Below are 20,947 nucleotides of genomic sequence, written 5' to 3'. Positions count from 1 at the left end.
AAACACTTGCCTTGCACATCTCTTTTAAACTTCATCCCTCACACCTTGAACCTGTGATCCCTAGTAATTGGCCACTCCACCCTGGGAAAAAGCCTCATACTTTCTACTCTATCCATGCTTTTCACAATCTTACAAAGTTCTATCCACAACCTCCTATGTTCCAGTGATAACAAATCCAGTATATCCAACCTTTCTTAATAGCTAAAATCCCACATACCAGACAACATCCTGGTAAACCTTTTCTGTACCCTCTCCAAAGCATCCATATCTTCTGGTAGTGTGGTGACCAGAACTGTATGCATTATTCCAAGTGTGGCCTAAATAAAGTTGCAAAAGTTCCAGCATAACTTGTCTATCCTTAAACTCTATGCCCCTTCCAATGAAGGCAAGCTTTCCATAAGCCTTTTTTACTATCTTAACTACCTGTGCTGCCACCATCAGTGATTTGTGGACCTGCACCCCGAGATCCCTCTGCATATCAATACACACATGGATTCTGCCAGTGTATAATTTCCACCTGTACGTGACCTTCCAAATGCAGGACCTCACGTTTGTCCAGATTAAACTCCATCTGCCATTTTTACGTCCATGCCTCCAACTGACCTATATCCACTCCTACCCTCGGGAATCCTCCTCACTATCCGCAAACTCCACCAATCTTTATGTCGTCTGCAAACTTAGACCAGCTGCATTTTCCTCCAAATCAGTTATGTAGATCACTAACAGCAGAGGTCCCAGCATTGATGCTTGTGGAATACCACTAGGTCACAACCCCCCATTCCAAAAAGCATCCTTCTACCACTACTCTTTGTCTCCTATGACTAAGCCAGTTCTGTGTACATCCTGCCAGCTCACCACTAAAACCAGGTGACTTCATCTTGAAGTCTGTCATGAAGGATCTTTTCAAAAGCTTTACTGAAGTCCATGTAGAGAACAGCAACCACTTTTCCCTCAATTATCTTTGTCACCTCCTCAAAAAACTTGATCAAGTTAGTGAGGTATGACCTTCCCCGCACAAAACCATGCTGTCTGTCGCTAAAAGTCTATTTGCTTTTAAATGTGTATAGATCTTGTCCCTGAGAATTTTTTCCAATAATTTCCCTATAACCGACATTAGTTTCACAGGCCTGTAATTTCCAGGATCATCCCTGTTACCCTTCTTAAACAAGGGGACAACATTGGTTCTTCTGGGACCTCACCTGTGGCCAAAGAGGATACAAAAATGTCTGTCAATGCCCCAGCAATTGGTTCTCTTGCCTTCCTCAACATTCTGGGATAGATATCATCATGACCCGGGGACTTACCTACCTTAATACTTTTTAAGACGCACAACACCTCTTCCATTTTAATAGCAACTTGGCTTAGAAACTCCAAAAACTCATGGAACAGTTCAGTGAACATCTCTGGTCCATACGCACTAACCAACCCCATCTTCCCTGAGATCATCCTTTCCCTGTCTACCCTATTGCTTCATAAATGTACATATATAATATATATTAGAGTGTTTTGAGAAGATTTGTAGCTCAGGTCAAGGATGTAGGTTTGCTCGCTGAGCTGGAAGGTTCATTTTCATTTTCATTGAAAACGAACCTTCCAGCTCAGCAAGCAAACCTACATCCATATGCTAATTATTTTTCATGACTTATTTTCACCCTAATTCCTTGTTTAAGTTCTTTCCTGCTTTCCTTACATATTTTAGCATTATTAAACTTATTTTTACATGAGAGAAAGCATTGTAAATTGCTAAGATAGCTAAATGGGCAGACAGGTAGCAGAGGAAGGTCAATATGGAGAAGTGTGAGGTGTTGCATTTTGGGAGGATGAACATAGAACATAGAACATAGAAGAATACAGCGCAGTACAGGCCCTTTGGCCCTCGATGTTGCGCCGATCCAAGCCCACCTAACCTATACTAACCCACTATCCTCCATATACCTATCCAATGCCCGCTTAAATGCCCATTAAGAGGGAGAGTCCACCACTGCTACTGGCAGGGCATTCCATGAACTTACGACTCGCTGAGTGAAGAACCTACCCCTAACTTCAGTCCTATATCTACCCCCCCTTAATTTAAAGCTATGCCCCCTTGTAATACCCGACTCCATACGCGGGAAAAGGTTCACACTGTCAACCCTATCTAACCCCCTAATCATCTTGTACACCTCAATCAAGTCACCCCTAAACCTTCTTTTCTCTAATGAAAACAGCCCCAAGTGTCTCAGTCTTTCCTCATACGATCTTCCTTCCATACCAGGCAACATCCTGGTAAACCTCCTCTGCACCCGTTCCAGTGCCTCCACATCCTTCCTATAGTATGGCGACCAAAACTGCACACAATATTCCAGATGCGGCCGCACCAGAGTCTTATACAACTGCATCATGACCTCAGGACTCCGGAACTCAATTCCTCTACCAATAAAAGCCAGTACGCCATATGCCTTCCTCACCGCACTATTTACCTGGGTGGCAACTTTCAGAGATCTGTGTACATGGACACCAAGATCCCTCTGCTCATCCACACTACCAAGTATCCGACCATTAGCCCAGTACCCCATCTTTTTGTTATTCTTCCCAAAGTGAATCACCTCACACTTAGCTACATTGAATTCCATTTGCCACCTTTCTGCCTAGCTCTGCAGCTTCTCTATATCCTGCTGTAACCTGCCACATCCTTCCTCACTGTCAACAACTCCTCCGACTTTCGTATCATCCGCAAACTTGCTCACCCAACCTTCTAACCCCTCTTCCAGGTCATTTATAAAAATGACAAACAGCAATGGTCCCAAAACAGATCCTTGTGGAACACCGCTAGTGACGGCACTCCATGAAGAAACTCTGCCATCAACTACTACCCTCTGTCTTCTTCCATCCAGCCAATTCCTAATCCAAACCTCCAACTCACCCTCAATGCCATATCTCCGTATTTTCTGCAGTAGCCTACCATGGGGAACCTTATCAAACGCCATACTAAAATCCATATATACCACATCTACCGCTTTCCCCTCATCAACCTCCTTCGTCACCTTTTCAAAGAATTCAATAAGGTTTGTGAGGCACGACCTGCCCTTCACAAAACCATGCTGACTATCCTTGATCACATTATTCCTATCCAGATGTGCATAAATCCTATCCCTTACAATTCTCTCTAAGACTTTGCCCACAACAGAAGTGAGACTCACCGGCCTATAGTTACTAGGGTTATCCCTACTCCCCTTTTTGAACAAGGGAACCACATTTGCTATCCTCCAGTCTTCTGGCACTACTCCAGTAGACAAAGAGGACATAAAAATCAAGGCCAATGGCTCTGCAATCTCCTCCCTTGCTTCCCAGAGAATCCTAGGATAAATGCCATCAGGCCCAGGGGACTTATCTATTTTCACCTTTTCCAGGATTTCCAACACCTCTTCTCTACATACCTCAAAGCCATCCATTCTACTTATTTGTGACTCAGTATTCACATCGACGACAATGCCCTGTTCCTGAGTAAATACTGAAGAAAAGTATTCATTCAGTGTCTCCCCAATCTCTTCCGCCTCCACACGCAACTTCCCACTACTATCCTTGACTGGACCTATTCCTACCCTAGTCATTCTTTTATTCCTAACATACCTATAGAAAGCCTTAGGGTTTTCCCTAATCCTACCGACTAAGGACCTTTCATGTCCCCTCCTTGCTGCTCTTAGCTCTCTCTTCAGGTCCTTCCTGGCTACCTTATAACTCTCAATCGCCCCAATTGAACCTTCACGTCTCATCTTGAGATAGGCCGCCCTCTTCCATTTAACAAGGGATTCCAATTCCTTATTAAACCACGGCTCCCTCGCACGTCCCTTTCCTCCCTGCCTGACAGGTACATAATTATCAAGGACACTCAATAGTTGCTCCTTGAACAAGCTCCACATATCATTTACATTCTTGCCTTGGAGTCTACTTTTCCAAGCCACACATCCTAAGTCATGCCTCACCGCATCATAATTTCCCTGACCCCAGCTATAACTCTTGCCCTGTAGTACACACTTATCCCTCTCCATCACGAGAGTAAAAATCACCGAATTATGGTCACTATCCCCAAAGTGCTCACCTACCTCTAATTCTAACACCTGGCCTGGTTCGTTACCCAGAACCAAATCCAGTATTGCCTTACCTCTTGTTGGCCTGTCTACATATTGTGTCAGGAAACTCTCCTGCACACATTGAACAAACACTGACCCATCTAACGAACTTGAGCTATAGCTTTCCCAATCAATATCAGGAAAATAACATGGACAGACAATACACAACAGGGAATACTTAAGGAATGCAGAAGAAGATGAACTGGATTTTTATGTGCATGATTCACTGAATGTAGCAGATCAAGTGAAATAAACAATATTATGAGTTTAATAAAGATATAGAGTACAAGAGGAAGGGTTATGTAGAACTTGTACGTTTGTTAGACCATTGCTGGTGAATTGTGTACAATTTTGGGTGCAACACTGTAAAAAGGATTTCAATGCAGTGGATAGAGGTCAGCACAGATGAACAAAATTTACAGAGATGAGTAACTTAAGTGAGGGGAAGTGTGAGAGAAGTTTTCAAAATACAGACCGTTCTGCTATAATGTGCGATTTGTTAACACAAATTTGCTATAAAACACTGATTGACAAACTGGGGACACTGATTCTAAAGTTGGAAGTTTTAAAGCACATATTGACTATAATGCAATTCTTGCCCCAATATTTAAATGGTGCTGCTATTACCCAATTTTCTTATAACACAGGATTGCATAAGAACAGAATTACCGCATTACAGCGGAACTGACTGTATAGAGACGTGGATAGTGTACTTAAGAATAAACTGCTCCTGCTCGTAAATGGATTGAGAACAAATGGCCACAGATTTAGTTATTTGCAAACATAGTTGTGATAAACTTCTTCATAAAATGAGTGGTTCAGGTCTGGAATTTATGCCTGCATGTGTGGCAAGACAGAGTCTATGAAACATTACAGATCACATTAGATGATTATTTGTATATAAACAATATGCAAGGTTATGGAGACAAGACTGACACCAAGTCAATGATTGTTGGAAAGCCAATGCAGACATAATAGGCTGAATGGCAACCTTCTGTTCTGTAACAATGCTGTGACAGGAGATTGTGAGGACTGTAGATGCTGGCGAATCAGAGTAGATAGAGTGTAGTGCTGGAGAAAGCACAGCAGGTCAGGCAGCATTTGATGTGTAGGAGAGTTGACATTTCAGGCAGGACCTTTCATCAAGACTAAAGAGGGGGAAGGGGGCTGAGCGAAAAGTAGGTGGGATGGCGACAGTTGGATGCAGGTAAGAGGGGATTGTGATAGGTCGGTGAGGGAGGTGAAGCGAATAGGAGGAAAAAGAGATGGACAGGTAGGTCAGGTCAAGATTTGGAGGGCTGGATCTGGGATGGAGCGGGGAAATTTGAAAACTGGTGAATTCAATGTTGAGGCCATATGGTTGTAGGCTCCTGAGGTGGAAGATGATTTGTTCATCCTCCAGTTTGCGGGTGGTCATGTTTAGGCAGCAGAGGTAGTACAGAATGGACATGTCATCGGGGAGTGGGAGGGAGAGTTGAACTGGATAGCTATCGGAAGGTGGGGTTGGTTGGTGCGTATGGACCAGAGATGTTCCCTGAACTGTTCCATGAGTTTTTGGAGTTACCCACTGAAGAATATCCAGTCTCTCACCTGTTCTTGTAACCATTACATTTCTGAGCTAATTCATTTAAACTCTGATCAATGATAAATCCTAGAATGCTGATAATAAGGGACTCAGTGATGGTAATGTACTTAAATGTGAAGGAAAATTCTCTTCTTCTTGTAATTGGTAATTGCCTGAGACCTGCACAATGTGTATGTTACTTGCTACTTATCAGCCAGTTTCATTAGAGTCATCTTGTTACATGCAGGCACAGACAGTTACAGTATCTAAAATGTCACAATTGTACTGAATGCAATGCAATAATCATCAAATGTCCTCACCTCTGAACTTATTTAGAGGGATGGTCATTTGTGAGCAGCTGAAAATGAAAGCTATTGGATACCGTCTGATTAACTCTTGTACAAGAAATGACCCCAATTGTTGAAATATCAGCTTTACTAGCATTCCTTGATTCCTCATTTGAGCAACAGCTACTTTGTTGTCCCAACAATCATTCTCACATTGCCTCTAGAATTTAACACTTTTGCGCACATTTGAATCAATGAGTTTTAGAGCCAAGTGGCCCTGGTGAAACTTTTGCAGTGTGCCCACTTCCTCCATTGTCTGATGAATGTCTAATGAACAGAATGCTACAGCTGCAAATGCTGATGGGTGTTCCTGCTGCTGGCCTTCTTGCAGCTGAAGCTCTCCTTGCATCTTGGTCTTCCTGCTATATTATCTTGGACTGTGGATAAGCAAAGTCCATACTGATTTGAAAGATCAGAGCTGAAAATTGGAGATTAGACATTCAATCCTTTACAATCATAAGGGCTCTTGTGGTACAGTGGTAGTGTATGTAGTCCTAAGCCAGAAGACCTGGGTTCAAGTCTCACCTTCTTCAGGAGTGTACAATGAACAGGTTGATTCAGAAAAAAAATACAAGTCCCACCTGCTCCAGATGTGTGCCTGAGCAGGTTGAGGTTTTTTTTAAATCCTCCATCCTTCTCTACTTCTGAGCCAGGAAGCCTGAGTTTAAGTCCACAAGTTCCAAAGGTTTGTAATTAAACCTCTGAACTGGTTGATAAGAAAGTAAGTTCTTTCTCCAAAGTTGTGAACATTGTCTCTCTCACACAATTAGACAAAATTTAATATTTTTATCTGAATATTTTAACTGATGCATTGTCATGACACTTCTATGGAGTGGGTTGGACTTTAACTCAGGTCCTTTGACCCAGAGGTAAGGGCACTATCATTGTGCCACAAGAACCCTTGCAACTGATCTGTCAAATTACAACCCAGAAAGTGAACTCCTTGTTCTTCAATGGTAAATCATACTGCTTTATTGTTTTCTCAAAAGGTGATAGGTCTGGGCAAAAACACATTTGTTACTGCAATTTACAGAATTTTGTCCTTTAAGTCTATATTAAATATTAAATGTGTTGTAAAACATGAAACTAGGGTAATATGTAAAATTATCATTTCTGCTGAAGAAAAGTCTACGGTTCTGATTCCAATTTAAAAATATCTAAGGTCATAGAAATATGATGCAAATAACTACACTATTACCGAATTATGTACTTATTTCAGATAAATTGGTTTGCAAAATACTTGATATTTGTTTTAATGGTGGAACTGTTGACTTTCTGTTAGAACTGAGAAAGGCAGGGTTTCTTATTTTACCTGCTTACGCCCCTTATGAATTCTCCAGAGGTTGTGCACCACAGCCGGGCTTAGATTGTTTTCATTCCCTTCTAAGCATCTCACTCTACGCTGGAAGGTGGCAGCTTGTTTCTCTGCTAATCTACAGGAAGGAGGCAATGCATAAATGTGCATAGTTTTGTTACTTAAAATGAATTAACATCTTTCTTACTAAACTTAATAATCTATACAACTCATTAAAGATCTTAAATCAGACTCGATTTCCTATCCATAAACCTTACTCTAGCTGACAAATTGTGGTTACGAGTTTGTTTAAAATTTTATACATTCTAAAATCCCAATAGCACACTTACCATTCAGTTTTCCAATCTTAACTTTCAGCATTTGTTGATTTATCAATCAAATAATTCAAAATGTTCTTTCTAGATATCCCAGGTAGGTGTGGAGGACACACAGAAATGGCCCTGCACCAAAATAACAAAGCCAGAGGCACTCTGGACATTTGAGCCATTGGCCTCAATATACACATGTCGCAAATAAGGTGGAATGAAAAAGAATGGAACAAAGCAATGTAATTTAATGTAATTATGATGAATGGGAAGACAATAACTGGGTAGGAAGAATGGATCGTTGGTTGCAACTTAAAAGATGATCACTTAAAGAACTGACAATTAAGCCACATGAAAACCTAGTTTTTCAGATTCAAGCCAAGGCATTGTCAGCCATTCTTTTATTTCCATAAGACTATAAGAAATAGGAACGAGTAGGCCATTTGGCCCCTCAAGTCTGGTCCACCATTCAATAAGATCATGGCTGATCTCACATTCCTCACATCTACCTTGCTGCCCTTTCCCCGTAATCCTTGATTCTCTTCTTGATCAAGAACCTACAGATATCAGCAATATACAGAGGAACTGCAATTATCCGAATATCAATTACCCAAATATTGGATTATCTGAAGGAGATCTCGAGGTCCCAATAGAAACCTTACATCAAAGAGCTGTTTCAACTCTGATCGCGTCTTTTGCTTACAGGTACAATGATTAAAAATGAACTCAGCTCACTGAAATGCTGCCAAGAACAGTCCTGGACAGTCCAGTCACCGTCTCTAAATGAATAACCTCCCGCTCTCTCTCTCCTCACATTTTCACTGGAGTTCTACACAGGGATGTACTCTAAACCTGCCTTCCCCAGATAACCTCTCCAACATTATTCATTACAGGGCAAAGGTGGAACCTGTCAAAAAGTTGCAGTAAAACATTGTGCGCGTGTGTGTGTGCGCCCGCGCGCGCACACGTGCTCTATTTGGAGACTTGTCCCACAAAGGCAGCAGCAGTCATACTGTTGGTGTACAGTCCGGCGAAGGGGAGGGAGGACTCAGTCGGGGACGAGGCCACAGACGGGGGTCAGACAATGGGTGGGGTGGAAGGGGTGGGGTTGGAGGGCGGGCGAAGGAAGGGGTGGATGGGGTTGGGGAGCGGATGGGGTGGGGGGGGTTTGGGGACAGGCAGGAGGTGGACGGAGGGGGACGAACGTTGGCAGGGTTGGGGGTCTGGGTTTGAGGGGCTGGGTGGGAGTGAACTGGGTGGGGGGGTCTTTTGGGGGGGCGGGGTCAGACAGAGATGGGACAGAGTTTGGGGGTGGGCGGATAGGCAGGATTGGTGTGTGGGTGTTCGCATCCGGTGTGTTACTGCCTAGTCTCCTGAATGGGGAGCAGACTTCACAGAAAACTCCGAGCCCTAGAGGAGAGCCACTGAATCAATTAATCGAATTAATCAGTTATCCAAATGAAACAGTGCCCACCCATCTCGTTCAGATAATTGAGGTTCCTCTGTATAAGGATCCTACCCTCACAGCTGTCTGTGGCAAAGAGTTCCAAAGACTCTCAACCTTCTGACAGAAGAAATTCCTCCTCAAGCTTAAAGTGGTAACCTTTTATTCTGAGAGTATGCCCTGTGGTTCTAGACTCTCCCATGAGGGGGGATATTTTCTCAGCTTTTACCCTGTCAAGCCTCTTAAGCTTTATTTTTATTTCAATACAATCACCTCTCATTCTCCTAAATTCCAATCAGAACAGTCCTCCCCAGTTGAGCCGTAATGCATAAAACAATCCCTCCATATTAGGGATTATCCCAGTGAACAGGCTCTGAACCTGCTGCCAATGAAATTATATGTTTTCTTAAATAGGGCCAAAACTGCTCACAGCACTCCAGCACCTTGTGAAGTTGTAGTAAGATTTTATGTTACCGCATTTTGCAGTTTCTCTTCATTAAAATAATATTGTTCTTTTGTTATCCCTTCCAAAATGAACAATTTTATATTTTCCCACATAATACTCCATTTGCAAACATTTTGCCCACTTATTTAACCCATCAACATCTCTCTGCAAACTGTATGTATCCTTTTCACAACCTGCCTTTCCACCTGTTTTTGTGTCATCTGCAAATTTGGTTACAGTATATTCACTTCTTTCCAATAAATAATTAATATATATTGTAAACAGTTATGGTCTCAGCACTGATCCCTGTGGAACCCCACCTGAAAAGTAATCTATGAGAAATCATTTAACAGGGTGGCTTAGAAATACAGTTACACAACACCCATTAAACAGATTCCTGAGACTCCAGTAGGGAATACCAAAAGCTCATGCTCATGATAGTTCTAAAATAAGGTTAAAAGGCATCTGGATGGGTATATGAATAGGAAAGGTTTAGAGGGATATGGGCCAAGTGCTGAGAAATGGGACTAGATTAGGTTAGGATATCTGGTTGGCATAGATGAGTTGGACCGAAGGGTCTGTTTCCATGCCTTACATCTCTATGACATCAAAGTCAGTGATAGCACCAAAGACTGGGATAAATTCGGAATCCAGCAAAGGAGGACTAAAAAGAGAATAAAGACAGAGAAAATAACCTACAAGGGCATACTAGTGAGGAGTATAAATACTTGACAATACTTGCTTCTTTAAATATATAAAAAAGGAGAGAGAGGTCAAAATGAATGTCAAACTTAGAAAATGAATCTGGGAGATGGTTTAGGGGGAACAAGGAAATGGCAGAGGAGTTAAACAGATATTTTGCATCAGTCTTTACAGTGGAAGATGCTTCGTACATTCCATTAATACTAAATAATATGGGGGAGCCAGCCTGAAAAAAACCCTTATCCGCACTCGCTGTTTCCTGCTCACTAGCCAATTCTCTATCCATGCCAATATACTTCCTTTAACACCATGGGCTCTTATCTTAAGATTTAACATTTTATGAGGTATCTTGTGGAAAGCCTTCTTTCAATGGAATATTTGAAGCATCTTCCACTGTAAACACTGATGCAAAATATTTGTTTAACTCTTCTGGTATTTCCTTGTCCCTTAAACTGGAGTCTTTTTTAAAATCTTGACCTCTCTTCTCTTTTATATACTGAAAGAAGCTCTTATTGTCAAGTATTTATATTCTCACTAGTTTGCCCTTGTAGTTTATGTTGTCTATCTTCACTTTCTTTTTAATCCTCCTTTGCTAGATTCTGAATTTACCTCAGTCTTTGGTGAATTTATCTCAGTCTTTCACTGACTTTGATGTCCTTATATTTTTGACCCATCATGAGCCCAAGCTTCTGGCATTCCTTATGCTGTACATCTCTATGACTCTATACTGGAGGCTCAGGAATCTGTTTAATGGGTGCTATGTAACTGTATTTGTAAGCTAGTCTGTTAAGTGATTTCTCACAGTCTACTTTGGATATTACTACTGCAAAGGAATAATTGCTTGGTAGTACAAAAGCTTAAGCAATGCTGCAAAGAAACAAAGCAAATGCTTAACATCATCTCATCAAGACTGATAACTAAGAAACCAAACTTGGAAAGGGGACACCAATTTACATCACATGAGAACAGGGTGCTGATTGGTTGGCCAGGAGATGATTGGGAACTTTTAACTGTCAATCTTAGCAGAAAAGAACACAGATCAGGCAGACAGATTCAGATTGCACAGGATGTTGCTGTGGAGAATGCAGCTGGGATTGACAGTCTCCATGACTCTTTTCCAATGAAAATGGTGCAACATTTGGACAAACAGGGTTCTTTGTGTTAATACATGTAATTTCTAGCAGATGAAAATGTCTGCACTGTCAGCACAACTATTCATTCTGTATTAATTGATGTTCATTTTCCAAGTCTGGTTTCAAGTGTGGCAGTGATGAGTGAGACATGATCAAAATAAATTAAATGTTATTTTAAGGCAACCAATCCATAATGTCCCAGTTAGCATTTCCTTTGTGGAGAAAATACAGAATGAGGGGACATTCAATTTTATACCTATAAATCAAACCAATTTCTTAAGTGTAAAATAAAATGTTATTATTTTAATGAAAATATTTTCAAAACAATTGAAGAAACTTCATTGAGTGACAGGTGTGGAACAGCTCATTTGTCCAGTAGAAATATCTAGATTTGAACAGAGCAATAAACATAAATTCTCACTACATCTTTAAACAACTCCCACCTTCCAAAAGTAGGCTTAACCTGCAAGTAGCTGCTCCCAGTCTATGTTTGCCAGATCTGATCTAATGATATTGAAACTGGCCTGCTTCCATTTTAAACATTTAACGTCTGCACTATCCTTATCCCTTTCCACAATGAATGAAACTTAGAGTTGTGGTCACTATCCCCAAAATGCTCTCCCAACCCCAAACTGAAACTTCAATCATTTGACCAGCATCACTCCCTAGGTCTGGGTCTAGCACTGCCACATCTCTTGGACTATACATGTACAGACACAAAATTCTCTCCTGGATGTACTTCTAAAATTCCAACTCATCTAATCCTTTCAGAATAAGGCGATCCCAGTTAATGTTAGCAAAGTTGAAATCCCCAACAACTATAACACTATTTCGCACTTATCTGTGATTTGCCTGCATATTTGCTCCTCTGTCTTACTCTGACTGTTAGGAGGCTGGTAGATCCCAGCAAAATAAACATCTCTTTTGATTTCTAAGCTCTACCCAGATGACCTTATTTGAACAGCCTTCTAAGAAATCCTCCCTCAGTACTGAAGTGATAGTGTCCTTTATCAATAATGCACTATCCCCAACGTCCCATCTGAAGCTTTTATATTCTGGAATGTTGAGCTGCCCTTCATTCAACCAAGTCTCAGTGATTACAACAATATCATATTCCCACATGCTGACCAATGCTTTAAGTTCATCCATTTTACTAGTCAAGCTCCTTGCATGAAGATATTTACAATTTAGCTTTCCGGACCTCTCATCATGCCCATGTTTTCTCTGCTGGACTATTTTAGCATTCCTTCTATGTCTGATTGGATCTTACTCCTGACTTTACATCTACTCTATTCCCCATTCCCTGCCAAATTAGTTTAAACCCTCCCCAATAGCATGTGCAAACCTCTCAGTAATAATACTGTACTCATTCCAGTTCAGGTGCAACCCAGTTAGCTTGTGGAGATCCCACCTACCCCACAAGCTGTCCCAATGAACCAAAAATCTAAAGCCTTCCTTCCTATACTATCCTTTGAGATACATTTTCCAATTACTACACCAGAAGTTCTGGCACTGCAAGTAATCCAGAGATTACAACTTAAGTAGTCTCTAACTCTCTAAATGCCTATTGCAGGAGGCAACCTCATTTCTTTTCTAATCCATATCACTGGTACTGATATGTACCTTAACTGCTGGCTGTTTACCCTCATCCTTCAGAATGTCCTGCAGCAGCCCCTCTGAAACATCCCTGAATGTGGCACCAGAGGGGTAACATACCATTCAAAAGTCTTGGTTGCTGCCACAGAACTGCCTATCAGTTCCCCTTACAGTCAAGTCCCCTCCCACTAAAGGTCTCCTTGTCTTTTTCCTCCCCTGCTCTGCAGCAGAGCCAACCATGATGCCACAAACTTGACTGTTGCCTGAGAGGTACCCCATCCTGCCAACAGTATCCAACATGGTATATCTGTTTGAGGTGGGGATGGCTACAGGGAACTCCTGTACTAGCTGGCTATGCTTACCAGTCTTCCCGTTGACCACTCTATGCTTTTCTGCCTGTGCAGCCCTTACTTGTGGTGTGACCACATCATTATATATACTATCCATGACATCCTCCAGTTGCTCCATGCGGTTAATCAGGAGTTGCAGCTGATAATATTTCCTGAATATGTGGTCACCATGAACACTTGAAGTGTTTCCGATTTCACACATATTGTTGGAGCAGCATTCTGCATGGAAGACTGGTTCATAGGGTAAGAGCCCATGGGATCCAAGGCAAGTTGGCAAACTGGATCCAAAGTCACAAAGTGTGGTGCTGGAAAAGCACAGCTGGTCAGGCACCATCCGAGTCGCAGGACGGTTGACGTTCTGAGCATAAACTCTTCATCAGGAATGGTGGTGGGGGGGAAAGGGGCTGAGAGATAAATGGGAGGGGGTAGGATTGGGGGGGAGGGAAGGTAGCTGGCAATGTGATAGGTAGATGGACTTTGGGGGTGATGGTGATAGGTCGCAGCGGTTAGGTCGGAGGGAAGATGGACAGATAGGACAGTTCAAAAGGGTGTTGCTGAGTTGAAGGATTGAATCTGGGATAAGGTGGGGGGAGGGGAAGATTAGGAAACTGGTGAAATCGATATTGATCCCGTCTGGTTTGAGGGTCCCAAGGTGGAAGATGAGGTGTTCTTCCTCCAGGTGTTGGGTGGCTAGAATTTGGCAGTAGAGGAGGCCCAGGACTTGCATGTCCTTGGTGGAGTGGGAGGGTGAGTTGAAGTATCAACCCCACTTCTGATACTGATCTCCCCTCCCCTCCCTTCCCCTTATCCCACATCCAACCCTCCAACTCAGCATTGCCCTCTTGAACTGTCCTACCTGTCCATCTTCCTTCCCACCTATCCGCTCCACCCTATTGCCATCATACCCCAACTCCATCTACCTATTGCATTCCCAGCTACCTTCCAGCCAGCCCCACACCCCTCCCATTTAACTCTCAGTTATCCTGGGCACCCCCCACATTCCTGATGAAGAGCTTATGCTCAAAACATTGACTCTTCTGCTCCTCGGATGCTGCCTGACCAGCTATTCTTTTCCAGCACCATACCTTTTGACTCTGATCTCCAGCATCTGCAGTCCTCAATTTCTCCAAACTGGATCCAAAGTTAGTTTGCAAATAGTGGCAAAGGATAATAGTAGAGGGTCATTTTTGTGATTGGTACACTGCTGGTCATAGGCTTCCAAAGGGATCACTGTTGGGACCCTTGCTGTTATCTATGTTGCCGAGTTGAAGGTATAATTAGTAAGCTTGCATGTGACATGAAAATTGGTGGTGGTGTTAATAACGAGGAGGATGGTCTCAGACTACAGCTGATAAATTGGACATAGAAATGGCAAATGGAATTTAATCCTGGCAAGTGCAACATGATGCATTTGGGAGGTCTAATTAGGGAAGGACATACACAATGAATGGTATGTCCCTTGAGAGTACGAACGAACAAAGAGACCATGGTGTACAAGTCCATAGTTCCCTGATGGTGTCAGCACAGTAGACAGGTGAAGAAGGCATACAGGATGCTTGCCTTCATGAGCCAGGATGTAGAATAGAAGAGCAAGGAGGTTTTGTTACAACTTCATTAAACATTGGGGGGGGCACAGATGGAATACAAGGCGAAAATGAGGATTGTAGATGCTGGAGATCAGAGTCACACTTAATGTGGTGCTGGAAAAGCACAGCAGGTCAGACAGCATCGGAGGAGCAGGAAAATCGATGTTTCGGGGAAAAGCCCTTAATCAGGAATGAGGCAGGGAGCCTCTTGAATGGAGAGATAAATAGGAGGGGGGGCTGGGTAGAAGGTAGTTAATGTGCAATAGGTGGATGGAGGTGGGGATGAAGGTGATAGGTTGGAGAGCAGGGTGGAGCACCTCCATTCACTACTACACTCTTAGCTACTTTCTCCCCAGCCCCACCCCCCCTCTCATTTATCTGTCCAGCCTGGAGGTTCCCTGCCTCATTCCTGATGAAGGGCTTTTCCCCGAAACATCCTGCTCCTCCGATGCTGTCTGACCTGCTGGGTTTTTCCAGCACCACTCTCATCTTGAAAGATGGAATTCAGAAGTCCCCCCGCTGTACCTGCAGGGGTTACGTTCCAGGACCTACCATGGAAGCCCAAAACCGCAGATAGGAGTGAACCCATTTATTTAAATGGGAAATGTACCTTCCCAGCAACCTCCTGATCCCTGGTGCTGGAACATTCCCAATAATATGCTCGGACCATGATAATCCGTAGATAACTGAAACTTCGGAAGACAATTCCATGGATATGGGGGTCGCCCTGTACTGTATGCAAATCTGGTCACCACACTATAGGAAGGATGTGACTGCACTGGAGAGGGTGCAGAGGAGATTCACCAGGATGTTGTCTGGGATAAAAAGGACAGAGGCTGTGTTTGTTTTCTCAGCAGCACAGGAGGCTGAGGGGGGGACCAAAATTATAATAAACATAGGGTAGATCATGAGAATCTTTTCCCCGTGGCAGACATGTCTACGACCAGATAGTACAATTTTATTATGAGAAGTGATTTAAAGGGGATCAGAGGAATATTTTTCCCCACCCAGAGGATGACAGAAATATGGAATGCACTGCCTGAGAGGGTGGTGGGAGCAGGAACACTCGCAACATTTAAACAGCATCTCGATAAGCACTTAAAATGCCAGGGCATACTAAGCTATGTACCAAATGCAATGGGATTAGTGTAGTTTGGGGTTTGTTGGTCAGTATAGACATGGTGGGATGAAGGGCCTGATTCTCTGCTGTATGATTATTCATTTTATAGTCAAAGACAAATTTAACACTGAATGAAGGAAATAAATTTGCTTTACCTCAATTCACGAAAGTAAGGATGTTGTAATGCCCGCTTAGCAGTGATCCTTTCTTCAGGGTCATACTCCATCATTGCATTCATCAGCGAAATACTCTCAGAAGTAGTGTGCGGAATGAGGCAAGATATTCCTATTCCCTTTTTCTGTGGAAAGTCAAAACTCATTGCCCGAGTTCTACATTAAAAATCATATAAAAATAATAATTAATATAATTGAGTAGTTTTGTTTAAAACAAAACCATTTAAACATTAAGTAGAAGAAATCTACAAACATGAACAGAGGAAACCACACATGTTGTTTGAACTTCAGTACTTGAGTATGGTTTTATAGAATTGCCTACTTCGTAAAACATCACCATTCAGCACCTTTTAAGTATCAGAGTAATGACAAGATTACTAACAGAAAATGACAAGGGTTTCAACCTTTGAAATTTCTTTTCCCATAATGAGAATATATCAACCAATTGATCTTTCTTCTACTAGATATTGTAAAAGCATCTTCAGTCAAACTGCAATTAGCACAGCACAGTAATAATGAGCAACTGTACCCACTCTAGAGTACCGTTATAACAGGCACCAATTGTCCACCAAAGAATGAGTGACAGTTGCAGTGACGTTTACTTATAATTGGAATGCACCTGCCTTTGCTTTAGTACTTCTAAGACACTGGCTACCATGCCAAATTGCCCTTGTCTTTGCTCCTTACAACAAGGCAGATGAAGGATATTATGAGAGACTAACTTTGGATTTGAACATAAAGGTCCAAATTTGCATAAGCTGTATGAGATGTCCATTATTTAAGCCAAGAAGGAGAGTTGGGATACATCAGGAAAGGAAAAGGAAATAAACCAACCAAGCAGCTCTGCACTAGCTGGTATGATCATTCCCCTGAAAAACACATATACAGTTTTGGATACTGTTGAGGGGGACAACTTACCAGAGATATGCAGTGGGGCCCAGGTCTCTGGCACAGAGTCTGTCCCTATTGCACAGAAGGGAAGGAGGGAAAGGAGGAGAGTGTTGGTCACTGGGGACTCAATAGTTAGAGGCTCAGATAGAAGGTTTGTTGGGAGCGAACAAGACTCACGATTGGTGTGTTGCCTCCCAGGTGCCAAGGTCCATGATGTCTCGGATCGTATCTCTGGGGTCCTGAAGGGAGAGGGTGGCCAGCCTCAAGTCGTTGTCCATGTAGGTACCAATGACATAGGTAGAAAGAGGGACAGGAATGCAAGGCAGGATTTCAGGGAGCTAGGTGGAAGCTGAGAGCTAGAACAAACAGAGTTGTTATCTCTGGTTTGTTATCCATGCCACGTGATAGCGAGGCAAGGAATAGGGAGAGATATCAGCTGCAAGGATGGTGCAGGAGGGAGGGTTTCAGGTTCTTGGATAATTAGGGCTCATTCTAGGGAAGGTGGGACTTGTACAAACAGGACGGTCTTCACTTGAACCAGAGGGGTACTAATATCCTGGGTGGGAAATTTGCTGGTGCTATTCGGGTGGGTTTAAACTAGTCCAGCAGGGGGATGGGAACCGGAGGTATAGCTGCAGTGCACAGGAGGATGAGAGTACTAGCCCAGCAGGGGGATGGGAACCGGAGGTATATCTGCAGTGCACAGGAGGATGAGAGTACGAAGGACAGGGACAGGATTTCAGGGTCACAGGAATGTGCTGGCAGACAGCAAACTGGTTTGAAATGTGTCTACTTCAATGTCAGAAGTATCTGAAATAAGGTAGGTGAGCTTGCAGCATGGAGACATGGATAGAGCAGGGTGAGGAATGGATGTTGAAGTTCCAGGGTTTAGATCTTTCATTAAGAACAAGCAAGGTGGTAAAAGAGGGGGAGGTGTGGCCTTGTTAATCAAGGATAGTACAATGGTGGCTGAGAGAACTTTTGACAACGACTCGTCTACTGAGGTAGTGTGGACTGAAGTTAGAAACAGGAGAGGAGAGGTCACACAGCTTGGAGTTTTTTATAGGCCTATGCAGAGTTCCAGGGAGATGGAAGAGAGGATTGGCAAAATTATTCTGGGTAGGAGTGAAAGGAACAGGGTGGTCAAAATGGGAGACTTTAACTTCCCCAGCATTGACTGGAAATGCTTTAACTCTAGTATGTCGGATGGATCGTTTTTTTTGTCCAATGTGTACAGGAGAGTTTCCTGACACAGTATGTCGAAGGGCCGACAAGTGGGGAGGCCACACTGGATCTGGCGCTTGGTAATGAACCAGGCCAGGTGTTTGATTTAGTTGTAGGTGAGCACTTTGGAGAGAGTGACCATAATTCAGTTACGTTTAGTTTAGCGATGGAAAAGGATAGGTACATGCCACAGGTCAAGAGTTACCAATGGGGCAAGGGCAATTATAATGTGATTAGGCAAGAATTAGGATACATAAAATGGGGTAGCAAAATGCAAGGGATGCAGACAATGGAAATGTGGAGCTGGATTAAGAAACAGATTTTGCGTGTCCTTAATCGGTATGTCCCTGTCAGGCAGGGAGGAAGTGATAAGGTAAGGGAAGCGTGGTTTACTACAGAAATTGCATCTCTTGTTAAGAAGAAGAAGGAGGCTTATGTGTTGATGAAGCAAGATGGTTCAGATGAGGCGATGGAGAGTTACAGATCAGCTAGGAAGGATTTAAAGAGAGAGTTAAGAAGAGCAAAGAGAGGACAACAGCAGTCTTTAGCAAATAGAACAAAGGAGAACCCTAAAGCTTTCTATAGGTATGTGAGGAATAAAAGGATGATTAGGGTAGGAATAGGGTCAGTCAAAGACAGAAGTGGGGAGCTGAGTATGGACCCTGTGGAGATCGGAGAGGTGCTAAACGAACATTTCTCATCGGTTTTCACTCAGGAAAAGGAAAATATTGTAGAGGAGAAGAATGAGGTATGTTATATTAGACTAGAAAGGATCGAGGTTACAAACAGGTGTTATCAATTCTAAAAGGAGTGAAAGTAGATAAGTCCCCTGGGCTGGATGGGATTTATCTGAGGATTCTCTGGGAAGCTAGGGAGGAGATAACAGAGCCCTTGGCTTTGATATTTGAGTCGTCATTGTCTACAGGTTTAGTACCAGATGACTGGAGGATTGCAAATGTTGTGCCCTTGTTCAAGAAGGGCAGTAGAGATGACCCAGATAATTATGGACCAGTGAGCCTTACTTCTGTTGTAGGAAAGGCTTTGGAAAGGATTATAAGAGATAAGATTTATAATCATCTAGCAAGCATCAATTTGATTTCAGATAGTCAACATGGTTTCATCAAAGGCAGGTCATGTCTCACAAATCTCATTGAGGTTTTGAGAAGGTGACCAAGTACATAGATGAGGGTAGGACAGTTGATGTGGCATATATGGATTTCAATAAAGCCTTTGATAAGGTTCCACATGGTAGGTTGTTGGAGAAAATGCAGAGGCATGGAATTGAGGGTGATTTAGCAGTTTGGATTAGAAACTGGCTTACTGAAAGAAGGCAGCGAGTGATGGTTGATGGAAAGTATTCAGCCAGTAGTCTGGTTACTAGTGGTGTGCCACAAGGATCTACTTTGGGACCACTGCTGTTTGTCATTTTTATAAATGACTCAGACGCAGGCATAGGTGGATGGATTAGTAAATTTGCAGATAACACTAAAGTCGGTGGAGTAGTGGATAGTTTGGAAGAATTTTACAGGTTACGGGGGACTTGGATAAACTGCAGAATTGGGCTGAGAGATGGCAAATGGAGTTCAATGCAGCTAAATGTGAGATGATGCACTTTGGTAAGAATAACAGGAAGGCAGAGTACTGGGTCAATGGAAAGATTCTTGGTAGTGTGGATGTGCAGAAGGATCTTGGAGTCCATGTACATAGATCCCTGAAAGTTGCCACCGAGATGGATAATGCTGTTAAGAAGGCATACGGTGTGTTAGGTTTCATTTGTAGAGGGATTGAGTTCTGGAGCCGTAATATCATGCTGCAACTATACAAATCGCTGGTGTGGCCACACTTGGAATGTTGTATACAGTCCTAGTCCCCATATTTCAGGAAGGGTGTGGAAGCACTGGAAACGGTGCAAAGGAGATTTACCAGGATGTTGCCTGATCTGAAGGGATGGTTTTATGAGGGAAGGCTGAGAGACATAGGTCTGTTCTCATTGGAACGAAGAAGGCTAAGAGGGGATTTGATAGAGGCATACAAGATGATCAGAGGATTAGATAGGGTAGACAGTGAAAGTCTTTTTCCTACGATGATGATGTCAGCTTGTACGAGAGGGCATAACTACAAATTGAGGGGTGATAGATTTAAGACAGATGTCAGACAGGTTCTTTACGAGAGAGTGGTAAGGGCATGGAATGCCCTACCTGCTAATGTAGTCAACTCAGCCACATTAGGGAGATTTAAACAATCCTTAGATAAGCACATGGATGATTTTGGGATAATGTAGGGAGACGAGCTGAGAATAGTTCACAGGTTGGCGCAACATCGAGGCCTGAAGGGCCTGTTCTGCGCTATATTGTTCTATGTTCTATCTCATTGAATGGTGGAACAAAATGATCTACTTCTGCTTCTACACAGTCATAATCACAGAGTCATACAGCACGGAAACAGACCCTTCAGTCCAACCAGGCCATGATGAACATAATCGCCAAACTAAACTAGTCTGCTTCCGGCCCATATCTCTCCAACCTTTCCTATTCATGTACTTATCCAAATATCTTTTAAATGCTGTAATTGTGCCTACATCCACCACTTCCTCAGAAGGTCATTCCTCACACGAACCACCCTGTGTTAAAGATTTGCCCCCCC

The 20,947-nt window shown here is 42.8% G+C and overlaps 1 protein-coding gene across 6 annotated transcripts in view; it reads right to left on the bottom strand.

Moving 5' to 3' along the window:
- The window catches only part of mok (MOK protein kinase), a 131,622-nt gene that overhangs the window by 23,446 nt on the left and 87,229 nt on the right, over positions 1-20,947 (bottom strand). For all 6 annotated transcript variants that reach the window (XM_043697360.2, XM_087989759.1, XM_087989758.1 and 3 more), the window contains 2 exons: positions 16,172-16,345; positions 7,333-7,453 (listed from right to left, as the gene is read on the bottom strand). In XM_043697360.2, coding sequence (XP_043553295.1) covers positions 7,333-7,453; positions 16,172-16,345 — 295 coding nt within the window. The remainder of the gene's footprint in view (positions 1-7,332; positions 7,454-16,171; positions 16,346-20,947) is intronic.

The sequence above is a fragment of the Chiloscyllium plagiosum genome, unplaced genomic scaffold, assembly GCF_037043375.1.
Source record: "Chiloscyllium plagiosum isolate Xiang-an unplaced genomic scaffold, Cpla_swu_hap1 HiC_scaffold_8, whole genome shotgun sequence".
Lineage (NCBI taxonomy): Eukaryota > Metazoa > Chordata > Chondrichthyes > Orectolobiformes > Hemiscylliidae > Chiloscyllium > Chiloscyllium plagiosum.
The sequence above is the reverse complement of the archived record's forward strand: the minus strand, read 5'-3'. Positions and strand labels throughout refer to the sequence as shown.